Source organism: Corticium candelabrum, chromosome 11 (genome assembly GCF_963422355.1).
Source record: "Corticium candelabrum chromosome 11, ooCorCand1.1, whole genome shotgun sequence".
Taxonomy (NCBI): domain Eukaryota; kingdom Metazoa; phylum Porifera; class Homoscleromorpha; order Homosclerophorida; family Plakinidae; genus Corticium; species Corticium candelabrum.
In genome coordinates this window covers 7,419,312-7,434,311 of record NC_085095.1, presented here as the reverse complement: position 1 = coordinate 7,434,311, position 15,000 = coordinate 7,419,312, and the positions used below count along the sequence as shown (strand labels likewise).

Below are 15,000 nucleotides of genomic sequence, written 5' to 3'. Positions count from 1 at the left end.
ATTTGTTTTTTGTTTGTTTGTTAATTTCTTTGTTTTTTATTTTTGTTTGTCTGTTTGTTGGTTTGGATTGCAGTACTCTACTCTATGTATGTCCATTACCACTACAATGTAAGGATCACAATCTATTATATTCTCAGATGGGAGCGAAGCACAAGCATCAACTAAGAAATGCACAACTCCATTTATGACAAAATACGAAAGAGCACGCGTACTAGGAACAAGAGCCTTACAAATCAGGTTCTTCTCTTGACACTCTATCCACTAACATCACACTTCACTACATCATTTCTAGCATGGGAGCTCCAGTAATGGTCGAGTTGGAAGGCGAGACGGACCCACTACAAATTGCAATGAAAGAGCTGAAGTGAGTGCAGCATTTGCTGTGTTGTATGCGCACTCAGTCGTATGCAAATTTGTCACTTTGTAGAGCAAAGAAAATTCCGATGATCATTCGGAGGTATTTACCGGATGGAAGTTTTGAAGACTGGCCAATAGACGAGTTAATTATTGATTAGTTTTCTCTAGTTTTAAAGTATTAGGATTATGCTCTTTCGCTTGCAAGATTGTAGGTAGTAAGGCGGCTAATTTGGTGATCACAAACAACTTTGATTATTTAGTGGCGCGTACAACGTTTAGAACTCCGAAATTTAATGTTTACACGCATGCGTAGCTACATGCAAAACGTAGTTAACGCACGCTAAAGCGTCGCCTACAACGCGCTTTGAATTCAATGTCATGATTCGTGCAACTACGTCTGCGCTTGTCTCAACTTCATGGCTTTCTGCTCAATTAAAAGACGGTTTAAAGAACCTCAGGTCTAGACTATTGTTTTTAGGTTGCAAGGCATACTGTATTGATATAAATTAGTAATATTAATTAGTATCAATTAATGAGGTAAATTTAATGTGGCAATGTATTAATTTAAAAAATTAATGTGTGTGCGTGTCACTGTGTGTGTGTGTGTGTGTGTGTGTGCGTGAGTGTGTGTGTGTGTGTGTGTGTGTGTGTGTGTGTGTGTGTGTGTGTGTGTGTGTGTGTGTGTGTGTGTGTGTGTCACTGTGTGTGTGTGTCACTGTGTGTGTGTGTGTGTGTGTGCGTGTGTGTGTCACTGTGTGTGTGTGTGTGTGTGAGTGTGTGTGTGTGTGTGTGACAGCAACCGCTAAGCATGGATACCTGGAGTTGCTAAGTTTATTGTTTTCACTTGGAAATTTATATTAAGCACTTTATAGTCAATTTTTAATTTTATTAAAAATAATTTTATTTTTTTAAACTTCAAATAGTTTTATTGTCATGTTTTTAAACTTTTTTGGTTTTACGTCATAATGTTATGTTTACATTTTAAACTGTTTACTCAGAATATTGGACGCATCATGGCATATGAAGCAGACTGGCCGCAATGCTAGAGAAGAATACCTGCAGTTAGTTACCTTGTCTGAGACATTTTACTTATTATTTTAGTCAAATTTATTTATTTACACACACACACACACACACACACACACACACACACACACGCACGCACAGTGTAATATTTGTTAAATTATTATTATTTATTATTATTATTAATAATTATTATTGGCTAGCTATATAACCATGAACTAACTGACAACAGTACTTTGATGATTTTAAAACAAACAACAAAATCTATTAAACATTGGACCAATTTATTATTTATTATTTATACATTATTTATTATTTATTATTTATTATTTATATATTATGTATTATTTATTATTTATATATTATGTATTATTTATTATTTATATATTATTTGTTATTTATTATATTATTTATTATTTATTATTTATATATTATGTATTATTTATTATTTATATATTATGTATTATTTATTATTTATATATTATTTGTTATTTATTATATTATTTATTATTTATATATTATTTATTATTTATTATATTATTTATTGTATTATTTATATATTATTTATTATTTGTTATGTATATATTATTTATATATTTATTATATTATTCATTATTTGTTATTTATTATTTATTATTTATATATTATTTTATATTTATTATTTATTATTTATATATTGTTTATTATTTTTATTTATTTATTTATTTATTATTTATATATTATTTTATATTTATTATTTATTATTTATATATTGTTTATTATTTTTATTTATTTTTTATTTATTATTTATTATTTATATATTATTCATTATTTATTATTTATTATTTATATATTATTTATATATTATTTATATATTATTTATTATTTTTATGTATTTATTTATTATTTATTATTTATATATTATTTATATATTATTTATTATTTATTATTTATTATTTATATATTATTTATATATTATTTATATATTATTTATATATTATTTGTTATTTATTATTTATATATTGTTTATTATTTTTATTTATTTATTCATTATTTATTATTTATATATTGTTTATTAATTTTATTTAATTATTTTTATTTATTATTTATATAATAACTATTAATTTTATTTAATTATTATTATTATTTATTATTTATTATTTATATAATAACTATTAATTTTATTAAATTATTAGTATTATTTCATTTATTGTTGTTTTTATTTATCTACTGTAGTATTATCTATTATTTATTAATTTTATTGAATTATTTATTCTATTTATTTTTATATATATTTATACCGGGTATAATATTTATTATTTTTATTTATTATTTATTATTATTTATTATTTATATATTGTTTATTGATTTTATTTAATTATTAATTTAATTTCATTTGCTGTTGTTTTAATTTATCTACTCTAGTATTATCTATTATTTATTATATATATTATTTATATATTATTTATTAATTGTATTTAATTATTATTTGACTTGATTTACTGTTGTTTTAATTTATCTACTGTGGTATTATCTATTGTAAATAAATTAAAATATAATATAATAAATAAAATATATAATTAAATAAAATCAATACACAATATACCCGGTATTTACTGTAATATATCTATTATTTAATTATTTATTGTTATTTACATTATTTATCTCTAGTACTGTATTATATAATCACACTTGTCTGTTAGAAAGAGAATTCCAACAGCTGGTTTCTTTGACATTGATGCTGTTGCTGATAAGGATGTTGATCTTCCACACATGCTGCCAGACACTCATACGTTTGCAAGAGAAATTGGAAAAGTAGGAAACAAATACAATATTTACACAACATTTACAGTAGATTGACTCACATGTGACTGACAGAAAGTCAACAGACATACACACAGAGGGATGGATGGGCAGACAACAAGCTGATGACAGATGGATGGATGTAGACATACATACAATGCAACAGACAGACAGATAGATAGACAGACGGACAGACAGACAATATGCATTTATAGGCAAACAGACAGACAGAGAGACAGATGGATGGACGGACAGACAGACAGACAGACAGACAGACAGACAGACAGACAGATTATTTTATTGTTACAGATCTTCTACTTGTACACATCCTAAACTTTTATGATGAACCAGTCCTTCACAGCGAAATACTTTGAAACATTAGTGGACTTGGATCTGTACATTAAAGTCAAAAAGCTAGTCAATGTCATTCTTTGTTTCTGAAACTCTTGACAACTTTTTGAGGATTACTTTTGCGTTGCATCTTTGAAGAATCAAAGAGAACCGTTTCCTCCAAAAAGTTTTGAATTGTTCTGCAGTACGAAAGGGGTCTTCCTCAATACGGCTGCACTGTTTTGAGAGAGTGTGTAAGAAGGCATCGGCTTGCAGGCCCCATCTACCAAAGTGCTCAAACACTAGTGGTATACACTTTGATGACGTCCCTCCTGGTAGAATTTCTCCTGTATACTTATTGGTCTTCTTCTCTTCTCTTGTGCGGGCAGCAAACCCATCCTCCCTGCTGGATTGTTTTAGAATGCCTTGACTCCATGCGTGTGCCAATGATATGTCAACATCTAGATTTTGTCCTGATTCTGCACCAAAGAATGTAATGTCTGGGTGATCCTCAGTGTTGACATATAGATTTCTTGGTTCTCTCTCATGTGGGATATGTAGGTCACTCATGCATTTACTCCAGCCATGGAGAACAGAGTTATGGGCCCAAACAGACCACCTCCATACTTACAGACCAAAAGGTGGTATCCTTGGGGATCTATAACTCAACCACAATCGCATACATTTGCCCATTCAGTGAATGGCAGAGGCAATCCCAGTCTTAGATAAGACGCAATGGAAAACTCATTTGCTTTCAGTGCGTGCTTATCAGAAAACGGTAGTACCTCTAGCCATGATCCTGCACCTCTCCCCTGTAAAGATCGTAATCTTGCTGCATCTCTATCAGAGGGGACATGGGCAAGCAGGTCACCAACTTCACTGCTGGCAATCTTGGTGCACAGGCGATACTGTAACTTTCGTGGGTATGAAATAAAATCTTCAATGGACTGATTTTTCTCTAATTCATTGTCGACTGGTTTTGGCAAAGGTGGTAATAACTGAAACACTGACTTTAGAGTAGAGCCAATTGATTCTGGAACTGATTCAGACTCTTTTAGATAGTTGATCAAGTCAGACATTGATGAGAAACGACTAGGCAACTTGTTCATAGTCTGACACCATGAAGATAAGTAAGCTGCATGAGAAATTTGTCTGACCTGTGTTAGACCGAATCCTCCAAACCTGATCTTAAGAGCTGCTTGTTTCCATGCATTGTCACTGAGGTGACGAAAACCAATAATGCCCATGAAGGTTCTCTTGGTCAACTCATCATGAATGATTCCAGCTTCTTCCAGATCACAAGGGAACACTTGTCTAGCCAAGTAGTTCAGCCTAGGGACATGACAGTGACGGAGAATAAGCATAGAACTGTGCCGGTTGTTTAATTTTAACATTTCACGACAAAGTCTATCTCCAGCCTTAGCAATGTCAACACACTGGGCACAAACAAAATCCGCTTTTCCAACTGGTGTTCCCGAAATGATCATGCCATCATGAGATACCGGAGTAGGAAAGTCACAAGTATGACCAGAAGGGCAATACAGCTTGCACTTTTTGTCACAGATTTTTATATTCACTGAAGACAGATGTTTTTAGGTCATCTAAAACATCTTGAAGACTTTGGGTCGGTCCAACTGCATAAATGTCATCCAAATACGCTAGAATGGTAACACTGGTATGTCTTTCCACTACCTGACATAAGATTGGATGAACGGCCGCTGAAAAAAGGGCCGGCCCCAATGGATCTTCTTGGTGGACGACAGACAGACAGACAGACAGACAGACAGACAGACAGACAATATGGATATATTGATATGCAAACAGACAGACAACCAGACAGACAGATGATATGTATTGATAAGAAACGGACAGACAAAATGGACAGACAGACAGACATGCAGATAGCATGCAGACAGACAAACATGCAGACAGACAGACAAACAGACAGACAGGTGAGGGGGCATGAAGACAGACAAGTTATCAGCAACCACTTCATTTCAAGATTTTTGCATTCTAAGCTAGGAGTGTTGAACAATCATCACGTGGTTGTATACGACAACAACGAAGCTGCCGGAATATTTTCCGCCACAAGACTTTGGTGGACTCTTAGAGTATGTACAGAGTTTGTCCATGTCACATGCAACTTTGGTCTACATATGAAATGTGTTAGGTGTTTGGTCACGATCAAGTGTCTGTACTAGATGGCGGTTTACCTAAATGGCAGAGGGAAGGTTTGCTGGTTGAGACGGGCCCACCGCTTGCAGTCAAAGTAAGCCACTTACAGTAATTAATATCAACAAAATTTATGATTTTATTATGTTGGCAAAGGAGCAATTGTTTATTGCTTCTTTTCGATCTCAACTGGTCTGTGGTTTTGCTGATATTCAGAAAAATATTGACAATCAGAAGAATCAGGTTTGTTGATATTAACTAAGTGCATGAGCTGAGTGTATGCAGTGGTTTTGAATTATGTGAAGGTTGTAGATGCAAGGTCTCCTGGCAGATTTGAAGGCACTGAACCCGAACCAAGAGCAGGTGTTTGTTGCATGCTGCATCTGTTTGTCTGTTTCTTTGTCTGTTTGTCTGTCTGTCTGTCTGTCTGTCTGTCTGTCTGTCTGTCTGTCTGTCTGTCTGTCAATACATATATCTTCAAACATTGAACTATTATACACCATCTAAGCAAAGCAACTAAATCTGTCTGTCTGTTTGTCTGTCTATCTGTCTGTCTGTCTGTCTGTCTGTCTGTCTGTTTATATGTATGACTGTTTTTCTGTTTGTTTGGGTCTGTCTGATTGTTTGTGTTTATCTCTGTGTGTGTACTAATCTTCATTCCAACTTATTTATTGTGTTTAGACATTCCAAGTGGACACATTCCAAATTCTATCAATATTCATTATCAGGATTGCGTGGACAGCAGCAAGAAAGTAATGAAGACACCTGAACAACTACAAAACAGTAAGAGATAACGTGTGTGGGCAGACTACAACATAGACAATCAGCTAGATAGGCAAAACGGCAGAAATTCATGACATACCACACAAATGCAGGGGTTTGATGTCGGCGAGGGGTGTGACATTGGCAAGGGGTGTGACATTGGCGAGGGGTGTGACGTTGGCGAGGGGTGTGACGTCGGCGAGGGGTGTGACGTCGGCGAGGGGTGTGACGTCGGCGAGGGGTGTGACGTCGGCGAGGGGTGTGACGTCGGCGAGGGGTGTGACGTCGGCGAGGGGTGTGACGTCGGCGAGGGGTGTGACGTCGGCGAGGGGTGTGACGTCGGCGAGGGGTGTGGTGTCGGCAAAGGGTGTCGGCAAAGGGTGTCAGAGCTTGCTTTGAACACACACTCACACACACACACAATGGCTTTACAATGTGTATAGATACAGTAGATATCCAACATATAACATATACTATAAATACAATGTATACAATGTATGTATACAACCTATTATATATAGTGTTTCGATCTTCCGGTATTGATCTGTCTCACCCGTTTATTGCAACTTGTGGATCAGGCATAACAGCTTCGTTACTCGCATTTGCAGCATACACATGTGGTCAACAACATGTTGCTGTTTATGACGTAAGCCAGATAACTTGATACTTTGATACTCACAGCAAGTCATTCGACGGATGATTGGCATCATTTTTTGTATTGCAGGGATCGTGGACAGAGTGGGCACAACGATCAAGCAAGAGAACGCACAACAGTTTGAAAGACTGAATTTATGCAAATGAGATTGTGTCAGTATGCCGTTCATTGATATCGTTGAAACACAATTTACATTAATATCAATTAGTAGTATCAATAATTTTTATGTATTTAATAAATGATATGCAATTTTCTGGATTTGTCACGTGATGTTACCAGTTCTCACGTGCTATTAACTTGGTGATGGCAACCCGAGGCTACACTGGACGCGCATTCTGGTATCATTGATATCTATTACTAGCATTGCCTTTCATTCTGAAATCAAGTGAGAATGTCGAATAGAAGCGATCCACGACTGACTACAGCGCTTAGAGCGTTTGGTGGCATTAGTGAGGTGCCGGTTGTTAGTGCCGCTTTTGATCTTGTTGCTAAGAGAAAGAAACGTCAAGAAATCGAGATGAAAGAGAAAAGATGGAAGAAATTAGTTGAAGTTTATAGGAAGATGTGTGGACATGCGGAGTTTAAACAGGTTGGTGATTTCATTGTGTGTGTGTGTGTGTGTGTGTGTGTGTGTGTGTGTGTGTGTGTGTGTGTGTCTGTGTGTGTCTGTGTGTGTGTTTGTCCATCCTTTTGTATGTTGTATGTCTGTCTGTTTGTCTGTCTGTCCATCCGTTTGTCCGTCCGTCTGTCCGTCTGTTTGTCTGTTTGTGTGTCTGTGTGTCTGTCAAATTTTCATATATTTTTATACATCAAAGCTAATACAGGTGAAACTAAAGTAACAGCTAATGAACAACAAGTGTCACAACTACAATTACAATTACACAAATAACAAGTAGCATTAAAAAGCTCCCCTACGGAGCCTACAAACCAAAATTTAGTTTATGAATTGAAAGTTGAACAACATGTAGACTCTGGCCAGTATTCTGTCCATATATTACTCTGATCATCTTTCTAGCCAACACCGAGGCATTGCAACACTGAAGTTGTACTGACAAACGTCTTCTCCAATGTGTCTTAAAATCTAAGGGATTGTTTCTTCCTTCTTCATCTCTATATAGTTTGGAAATTTTATTGTGGAACGTTGATGCTTCTTCTCCCCACCCACCAAAGTGCTCGAAAACTAGTGGAATAAGGGTAGGAGTGTACCCTCCAGGCAACTGCTCTTGAGAATATTTGCTATGTTTGATGTCTTCTCTCCTTCTTGCTGCAGCTCCATCCATAGTTGCTGCACTTTGCAGAATGTCCTGTCTGTCTGTCTTTGTCTGTTTGTTTGTCTGTCTGTCTGACTGTCCATCCGTTTGTCTGTCTGTCTGTCTGACTGTCCATCCGTTCGTCTGTCTGTCTGTCTGTTTATCTGTCTGTCAGTCTGTCTTTGTCTCTGTTTGTCTGTTTGTCTGTTTGTCTGTTTGTTTGTCTGTTTGTTTGTCCATCCATTTGTCTGTTTGTTTGTGTCTGTCTGTCCATCTGTTTGTCTGTCTGTTTGTCTGTCTTTGTCTGTCTTTGTCTGTCTTTGTGTGTCTGTTAGTCTGTCTGTCTGACTGTCCATCCGTTTGTCTGTCTGTCTGTCTTTGTCTGTTTATCTGTTTGTCTGTCTGGTTGTAGTAGGTTATGTACAAGTAGACGATTTATGACAATAAATAATCTGTTTGTGTGTGTCTATATGTTTGTGTACTTATGCATTCATTTTTGTTTGTTTATCACTTTATTTGTTGTTTGTCAGCCAGTTGGCCTGCCTTTCTGTTTTATCTTTGTATGTATTTCTGTTTATTTTTGTGTTTTGTGTTGCTTGTTTTCTGCTTGTCTGTTTTTGGGTGATCCCATATGTACATGTATGCTGCAGGCTGACAAACTGTTGAAAGACCTTTGCCAACAGGCTGCAGAAATTGGTAAATATTGTATCTGTCTTTACACACACACACACACACACACACACACACACACACACACACACACACACACACACACACACACACACACACACACACACACACACACACACACACACACACACACACACACATACACACACACACACACAAACACACACACACACACACACACACACACACACACACACACACACACACACACACAATCCAAAATTTTTCATGTTTTAGTTGGCGATAGTGTTTCTCCAGACGTTGTCCACAATGCCGCCGCATTTCTCTTCCATCTCCTTCACAAGACGGACCACATCACCAGAGAACAATCCACAAGAATCAAACAAACATTCGGACCATTTCCTGCCACCAAAGTCACACAAGCACATTCAACAATCCAAACCCTTTACAAACTCTTACCACCCAACTCTCTATCAGACATCGTAACCAATGAAAACGACGATCACTCGCTTACAGAATTTGGCAGGAAAATTAAATTCTCGTTTGAATCTGTGAGAAGGGATCTGCTGATGGAGAGAGAGGAAGTGGATGTGGACGAGTTTGGAGGGAATGATGCTGTTAGAGACAGTCTGACGCCGAGTGCCGTGTCACAGGCAATTCGGTTGTCGTTGGAGGGAAGAGACAGTAACGAGGAGAGTAAGTGGGAGAGTAGAGGGGAGAGTAATGAGGAGAGTAGGGGGGAGAAGGAGAAGAAGTCAGATGAGTTGCAGTTGCAGCGGATTTGTTGGAGACATTTTGGGAAGGAAGGCGTGAATGGGGTGTCAGTGAGTGAGATGCAGTCGGCGTTGTTTGATGTGTTGATCTCGTCGAAAGGAGATGATGCGATACAGAATGAGGTAGGGGTATGAGTTTTTGTTGTCTGTCTGTTTGTCTGTCTGTCTATCTGTCTGTCTGTTTATTTGTTTGTCTTTCTGGTTGTCTGACTGTTTCTGTCTATCTGTCTGTCTGTCTGTCTGTCAATTTCATTTATTGAAACACAAACTCTACGTTACATTTCTAACACTAAATACAAGAAATCTACTGAGTTCAGCTTTAGTTTAATGCAAACTACTTTGGTAGTCTCTATTGTGTATGTTCTCATCTTCTTCTCCAGGGAAGACACGTGTCAGCTTGTGGATGATGATTCTAGTGTTGCATCGTTGTAATATTATTGAGAATTTTTTTCTCCAAAAACCTCTAAAGTCAGCTTCATTTGTATAGCCTTCAATGGCTCTTGATCTTCTGGCTAGTTTGTTTAGATAGTTGGTAGCTTCTGATCCCCATGTTCCAAAATGTTCAAATACCAGAGGAGTGAAATTGAGGCTTGATGTATTGCCAGCAAGTTGTTGTTTTTCGTATTTGATCATCTTCCTTTCCTCTCTTCTTGCTGCAGCAAAACCTTCCCCTCAAGCTGCCTGCTTTAAAGTGTTTTGACTGAAAGGATGAGCCATGGCTACATCAAGGTCATAGTTACACCCAGAGTTGTACACAACTATGTCTGGTTTATTCTCATGTCCAGAGTAACGATGTCGAGGTTCTTTCTCGTGATGAATCTTTAATTCATGTAGACAAGTGCTCCATGCATTTACAATTTCATCGTGTTGCCACACAGGCCCACCTCCATGTTTGCATGTAAGATGATATTCATCTGCCAACTTGCCACATTCACACTGGATGTTCCAGTTGACAAAACTATCTGTCTGTCCGTTTGTCTGTCCGTTTGTCTGTCTGTCTGTCTGTCTGTCTTTTTGTCTGTATGTCAATACATTTTCTGTCTGTCTATCTGTCAATTTGTCTGTTCATTTGTCTATCTGTCGGTCTATCTGTCTGTCTGTCTGTCCATTTGTCTGTCTGTTTGTCTGTTTATTTGTTTTGTCTGTCTGTTTGTCTGTCTGTCTATTTGTTTGTCTTTTTGTCTTTCTGTCTGTCTGTCTATCTGTGTGTCAATTTCATTTATTGAAACACAAACCCTACATTACATTTCTAACACTAAATGTCTGTCTGTGTGTTTGTCTGTCTTCTGTTTGACTGGCTTGCTGTCTTTTTTTGTTTGTTGATCTGTCTGTCTATCTGTCTGTCTGTCTGTCTGTCTGTCTTTCTTTTTGCCTTTCTGTCCCTCTGTCTGTCTGTCTGTCTGTGTGACTGACAAACTGACTGCATGGCTGGCTGTCTTTCTGTCTGTCTATCAGCTTGTCTGTTTTTTTGCTGTTTTCTGTGTGTGCCTATTTATTGTCTACCTCTATGTTTATCATTTGTTTGTCATCTTGTTTGTCTACCTATTCAACCGTCAGTTTGTCTGTCTACTGTTTGTCCATTATTTCTCACTTCATCTATTCACACAATAAATTCCAATCTAACACTATACTTCACTATCCAGCTCTTTGACTTGGTTGGATTCGACAAATTTGATCTCATCCAAGAACTTTTGTCTCGACGTCAAGAAATAATCGAAGCAACAGTCAGCTCACCCTCGCTTGACCTCTCACCGCCACCACAACAACATCAACTCACAAAACATCAGCACATGAAAACCCCACACATTGCATCACAAGTAACAATACAATCAGACCAAGAACGTCTCATCAAGAAGCAACAGAGAAAGGAAGAACGACGGATGGCGAAACGAGAACAGAAACATGACGTAAACATGGGTCAAGAGAATCGCCTCCAATCGCTTGGATTTGACCCTGAAAGGCTGCGGATTGAGAGAGAAAATGCGTTGATGAGAGCGTCGAATGCGCCTTTGTTTTCTGGTAAGGTGAGGATGCAGCCTCATCCTGCAGAGATCTACCCGCATGTTTATGATGTGCAACTGAAGGCTCAACAGGAGAGTGCGTTTGTAGGAGGAGCAAAGGTGTGATGTCATTGAAATTATTTATTTAATTAATTAATGTGATTTTCTTATCACTTAAAATTTTATAAATTTAATTATTATTAATATAATTTATTATTTAAATATAATTTTATAAATTTAATTTAATTATTTTTTAATATGTTTTATTATTTATAATAAATTTTATTAATATTGAAATTATATTTTATAAATTTAATTAATTTTATTATATTTTATTATTTAAATAATTTTATAAATTAACTTTAATTAATTTTTATTATATTTAGTATTTAAATAAATTTAATCAATTTATAGTAAATTTTATTAATATTAAAATTAAGTTTTATAAATTTAAATAATTTTATAATATTTTATTATTTGAAGAATTTTATAAATTAATTTTAATAAATCTTTAATATTTTTATTATTACTTAAACGTAATTTTATTAATTTTATTAATTTTTATTATATGTAGTATTTAAATAAATTTAATTAATTTATAGTAAATTTTATTAATATTGAAATCAAATTTTATAAATTTAATTAATTTTATTATATTTTATTATTAAATGTAATTTTATAAATTTAATTAATTTTTAATATTTTTTGTTATTACTTAAATATAATAATATAAATTTTATTATTACTAAATTTAGTTAATTTTTAATATATTTTATTATTTAAATATAATTTTATAAATTTTATTACTAACTTTAATTAATTTTTATTATATTTTATTATTAAATACAATTTTATAAATTTTATTAATTTAATTATATTTCATTATTAAATGCAATTTTATAAATTTAATTAATTTTATTATATTTTATTATTAAATACAATTTTATAAATTTTATTAATTTTTATTATATTTTATTATTTAAATACAATTTTATAAATTTAATTAATTTTATTATATTTTATTATTAAATACAATTTTATAAATTTTATTAATTTTTATATTATATATTAATTGTTCAATTGATATAAATTTTAGCTTATGCTTCCTCAAGATGCCAAACGTACCCAAACTCGTGTGTTCGAAGAGGTATACATCCCACCAACCAGCTCACTCCCGCCAAACGAAACAAACAAACTAGTCAAAATCTCCGAGCTCGACGATCTACTCCAACTCGTCTTTCGTGGCATGAAAAGCCTGAATCGAATTCAGTCGATTGTCTATCCCACTGCTTATCAGACCAACGAGAATCTGCTGGTTTCTGCTCCAACCGGAGCTGGGAAAACAAACATTGCCATGTTGGCTGTGATGAGAGAACTCAAGCAACATATTCGGAATAACGTGATCAAGAAGGATGAGTTTAAGATTGTTTATGTGGCTCCGATGAAGGCGCTTGCTGCTGAGATGGTGAGGACGTTTGGTCAGCGGTTGATGCCGTTGGGCGTGGCTGTGAGGGAGTTGACGGGCGATATGCAGTTGACGAAGGCAGAGATACAGAAAACACAGGTAAGGTGGATAGTGATGTTGGGGTGTAGGTTGAGTTTAACTGTTGTGTGTGTGTGTGTGTGTGTGTGTGTGTGTGTGTGTGTGTGTGTGTGTGTGTGTGTGTGTGTGTGTCAGTGTGTGTGTGTGTGTGTGTGTGTGTGTGTGTGTGTGTGTGTGAGTGTGAGTGTGTGTGTGTGTGTGTGTGTGTGTGTGTGTCAGTGTGTGTGTGTGTGTGTGTGTGTGTGTGTGTGTGTGTGTGTCAGTGTGTGTGTGTGTGTGTGTGTGTGTGTGTGTGTGTGTGTGTCTGTGTGTGTCTGTGTGTCTGTGTGTGTCTGTGTGTGTGTGAACATAATGTAACTAGACAGAATACATTATATAGGTTAACAACTACCATTACATTAATATTTACCACAAATAAAGCTGCAATACGTATTGATATCAATGTATAATACTTTTACCTGCAAAATTTAAAAATATAAATATTAACAACTTTTGTTGTGTTTTTAGATGCTTGTGACAACGCCGGAGAAGTGGGATGTCGTGACGAGGAAAGGAACTGGAGATGTGGCTCTTACTCTTGCTGTGAAGTTGCTTATTATCGATGAAGTGCATTTGCTTCATGAAGATAGAGGGTCTGTCATAGAGAGTTTAGTGGCTCGAACGTTGAGACAGGTGAGTGTGGAAAATATTGGGATAGTTGTGGGACTTTTTTGTGGAAATTGATTTGAAAGAGAGACAGACAAGTGTAGAGAGAGAGAGATGGAGGATAATATAGACAGAGACAGACAGACAGAAAACAAACAGACGGGCAAAGGGATGGAGGGACAGGCAAGCAGGCAGGCAGGCAGACAGACACACAGACGCTCGTGCACATGCACACACACAGACCAATAGACAGACGAACAGAGAGACGGACGGACAGACAGATGGATGGGCAGGCAGACAGACAGAGAGAGAGACACCCGGACAGACAGACAGAGAGACACCCGGACAGACAGACAGACAGACAGACAAGATGAACGGACAGACGGACAGACAGACGGACAGTCAGGCGGACAGACGGACAGACAGACAGAAAGACAAAATACAAACAAATAGACAAACAGAAAACAGACCAACAGATGGACAGACAGGCAGGCAGACAGACACACAGACAGACAGACAAACATGCAGACAGACAGACAGACAGACAGACAGACAAATACACAGACAGACAGACAGACAGACAAGATGAACAGACAGACGGACAGACAGATGGACAGGCAGGCGGGCAGACGGACAGACAGACAGAAAGACAAAAAATACAAACAAATAGACAAACAGAAAACAGATCAACCGATGGACAGACAGGCGGGCAGACAGACACACAGACAGACAGACAAACATGCAGACAGACAGACAGACAGACAGACAGACAAATACACAGACAGACAGACAGACAGACAGACAGACAGACAGACAGACAGACAGACAGAAAAATGCAATGCCAAAGTCATACTGAGGAAGATGGCAAGCTTGTCAAGTGACACAAGTAGCGCTAAGTACTCAACCCAGTTCTTTAGCCACTAGGCTGACCTGGGTTATCTTTTAAGTTAAGTTGTTACTGTTTTTAGTGCTTTTTCCTGTGTACTGTAGCACCTAAAACATTATGTCATTGCCTAGCACTCTTTGTATGATAGATGAATGTTTGAAAATATATGTG

The 15,000-nt window shown here is 36.1% G+C and overlaps 3 protein-coding genes across 4 annotated transcripts in view; all 3 read left to right on the top strand.

Annotated features, from left to right (window-relative positions):
- Positions 1-569, top strand: part of LOC134186973 (DNA-directed RNA polymerases I, II, and III subunit RPABC2-like) — a 5,223-nt gene extending 4,654 nt beyond the window's left edge. Inside the window, exons 4-6 of the mRNA XM_062655079.1 lie at positions 138-237; positions 293-364; positions 428-569. Coding sequence (XP_062511063.1) covers positions 138-237; positions 293-364; positions 428-515 — 260 coding nt within the window. The 3' untranslated portion in view covers positions 516-569. The remainder of the gene's footprint in view (positions 1-137; positions 238-292; positions 365-427) is intronic.
- Positions 570-719: 150 nt separating this feature from the next.
- On the top strand, positions 720-7,331 carry LOC134186971 (3-mercaptopyruvate sulfurtransferase-like). Of its 2 annotated transcripts, none has more exons than XM_062655077.1 (10): positions 720-815; positions 1,356-1,418; positions 3,063-3,174; positions 5,511-5,603; positions 5,663-5,761; positions 5,821-5,907; positions 5,970-6,027; positions 6,346-6,447; positions 7,005-7,072; positions 7,151-7,331. In XM_062655077.1, exons 1-10 carry the CDS (start codon positions 736-738, stop codon positions 7,211-7,213), a joined length of 825 nt encoding a protein of 274 aa, XP_062511061.1. In that variant the 5' UTR covers positions 720-735; the 3' UTR covers positions 7,214-7,331. The 2 variants fall into 2 exon arrangements, with proteins under 2 accessions (XP_062511061.1, XP_062511060.1); XM_062655076.1 differs by having other exon boundaries at positions 6,948-7,072.
- Positions 7,332-7,454: 123 nt separating this feature from the next.
- Positions 7,455-15,000, top strand: part of LOC134186970 (activating signal cointegrator 1 complex subunit 3-like) — a 31,800-nt gene continuing 24,254 nt past the window's right edge. Inside the window, exons 1-6 of the mRNA XM_062655075.1 lie at positions 7,455-7,670; positions 8,982-9,027; positions 9,259-9,878; positions 11,399-11,875; positions 12,852-13,319; positions 13,806-13,970. Coding sequence (XP_062511059.1) covers positions 7,473-7,670; positions 8,982-9,027; positions 9,259-9,878; positions 11,399-11,875; positions 12,852-13,319; positions 13,806-13,970 — 1,974 coding nt within the window. The 5' untranslated portion in view covers positions 7,455-7,472. The remainder of the gene's footprint in view (positions 7,671-8,981; positions 9,028-9,258; positions 9,879-11,398; positions 11,876-12,851; positions 13,320-13,805; positions 13,971-15,000) is intronic.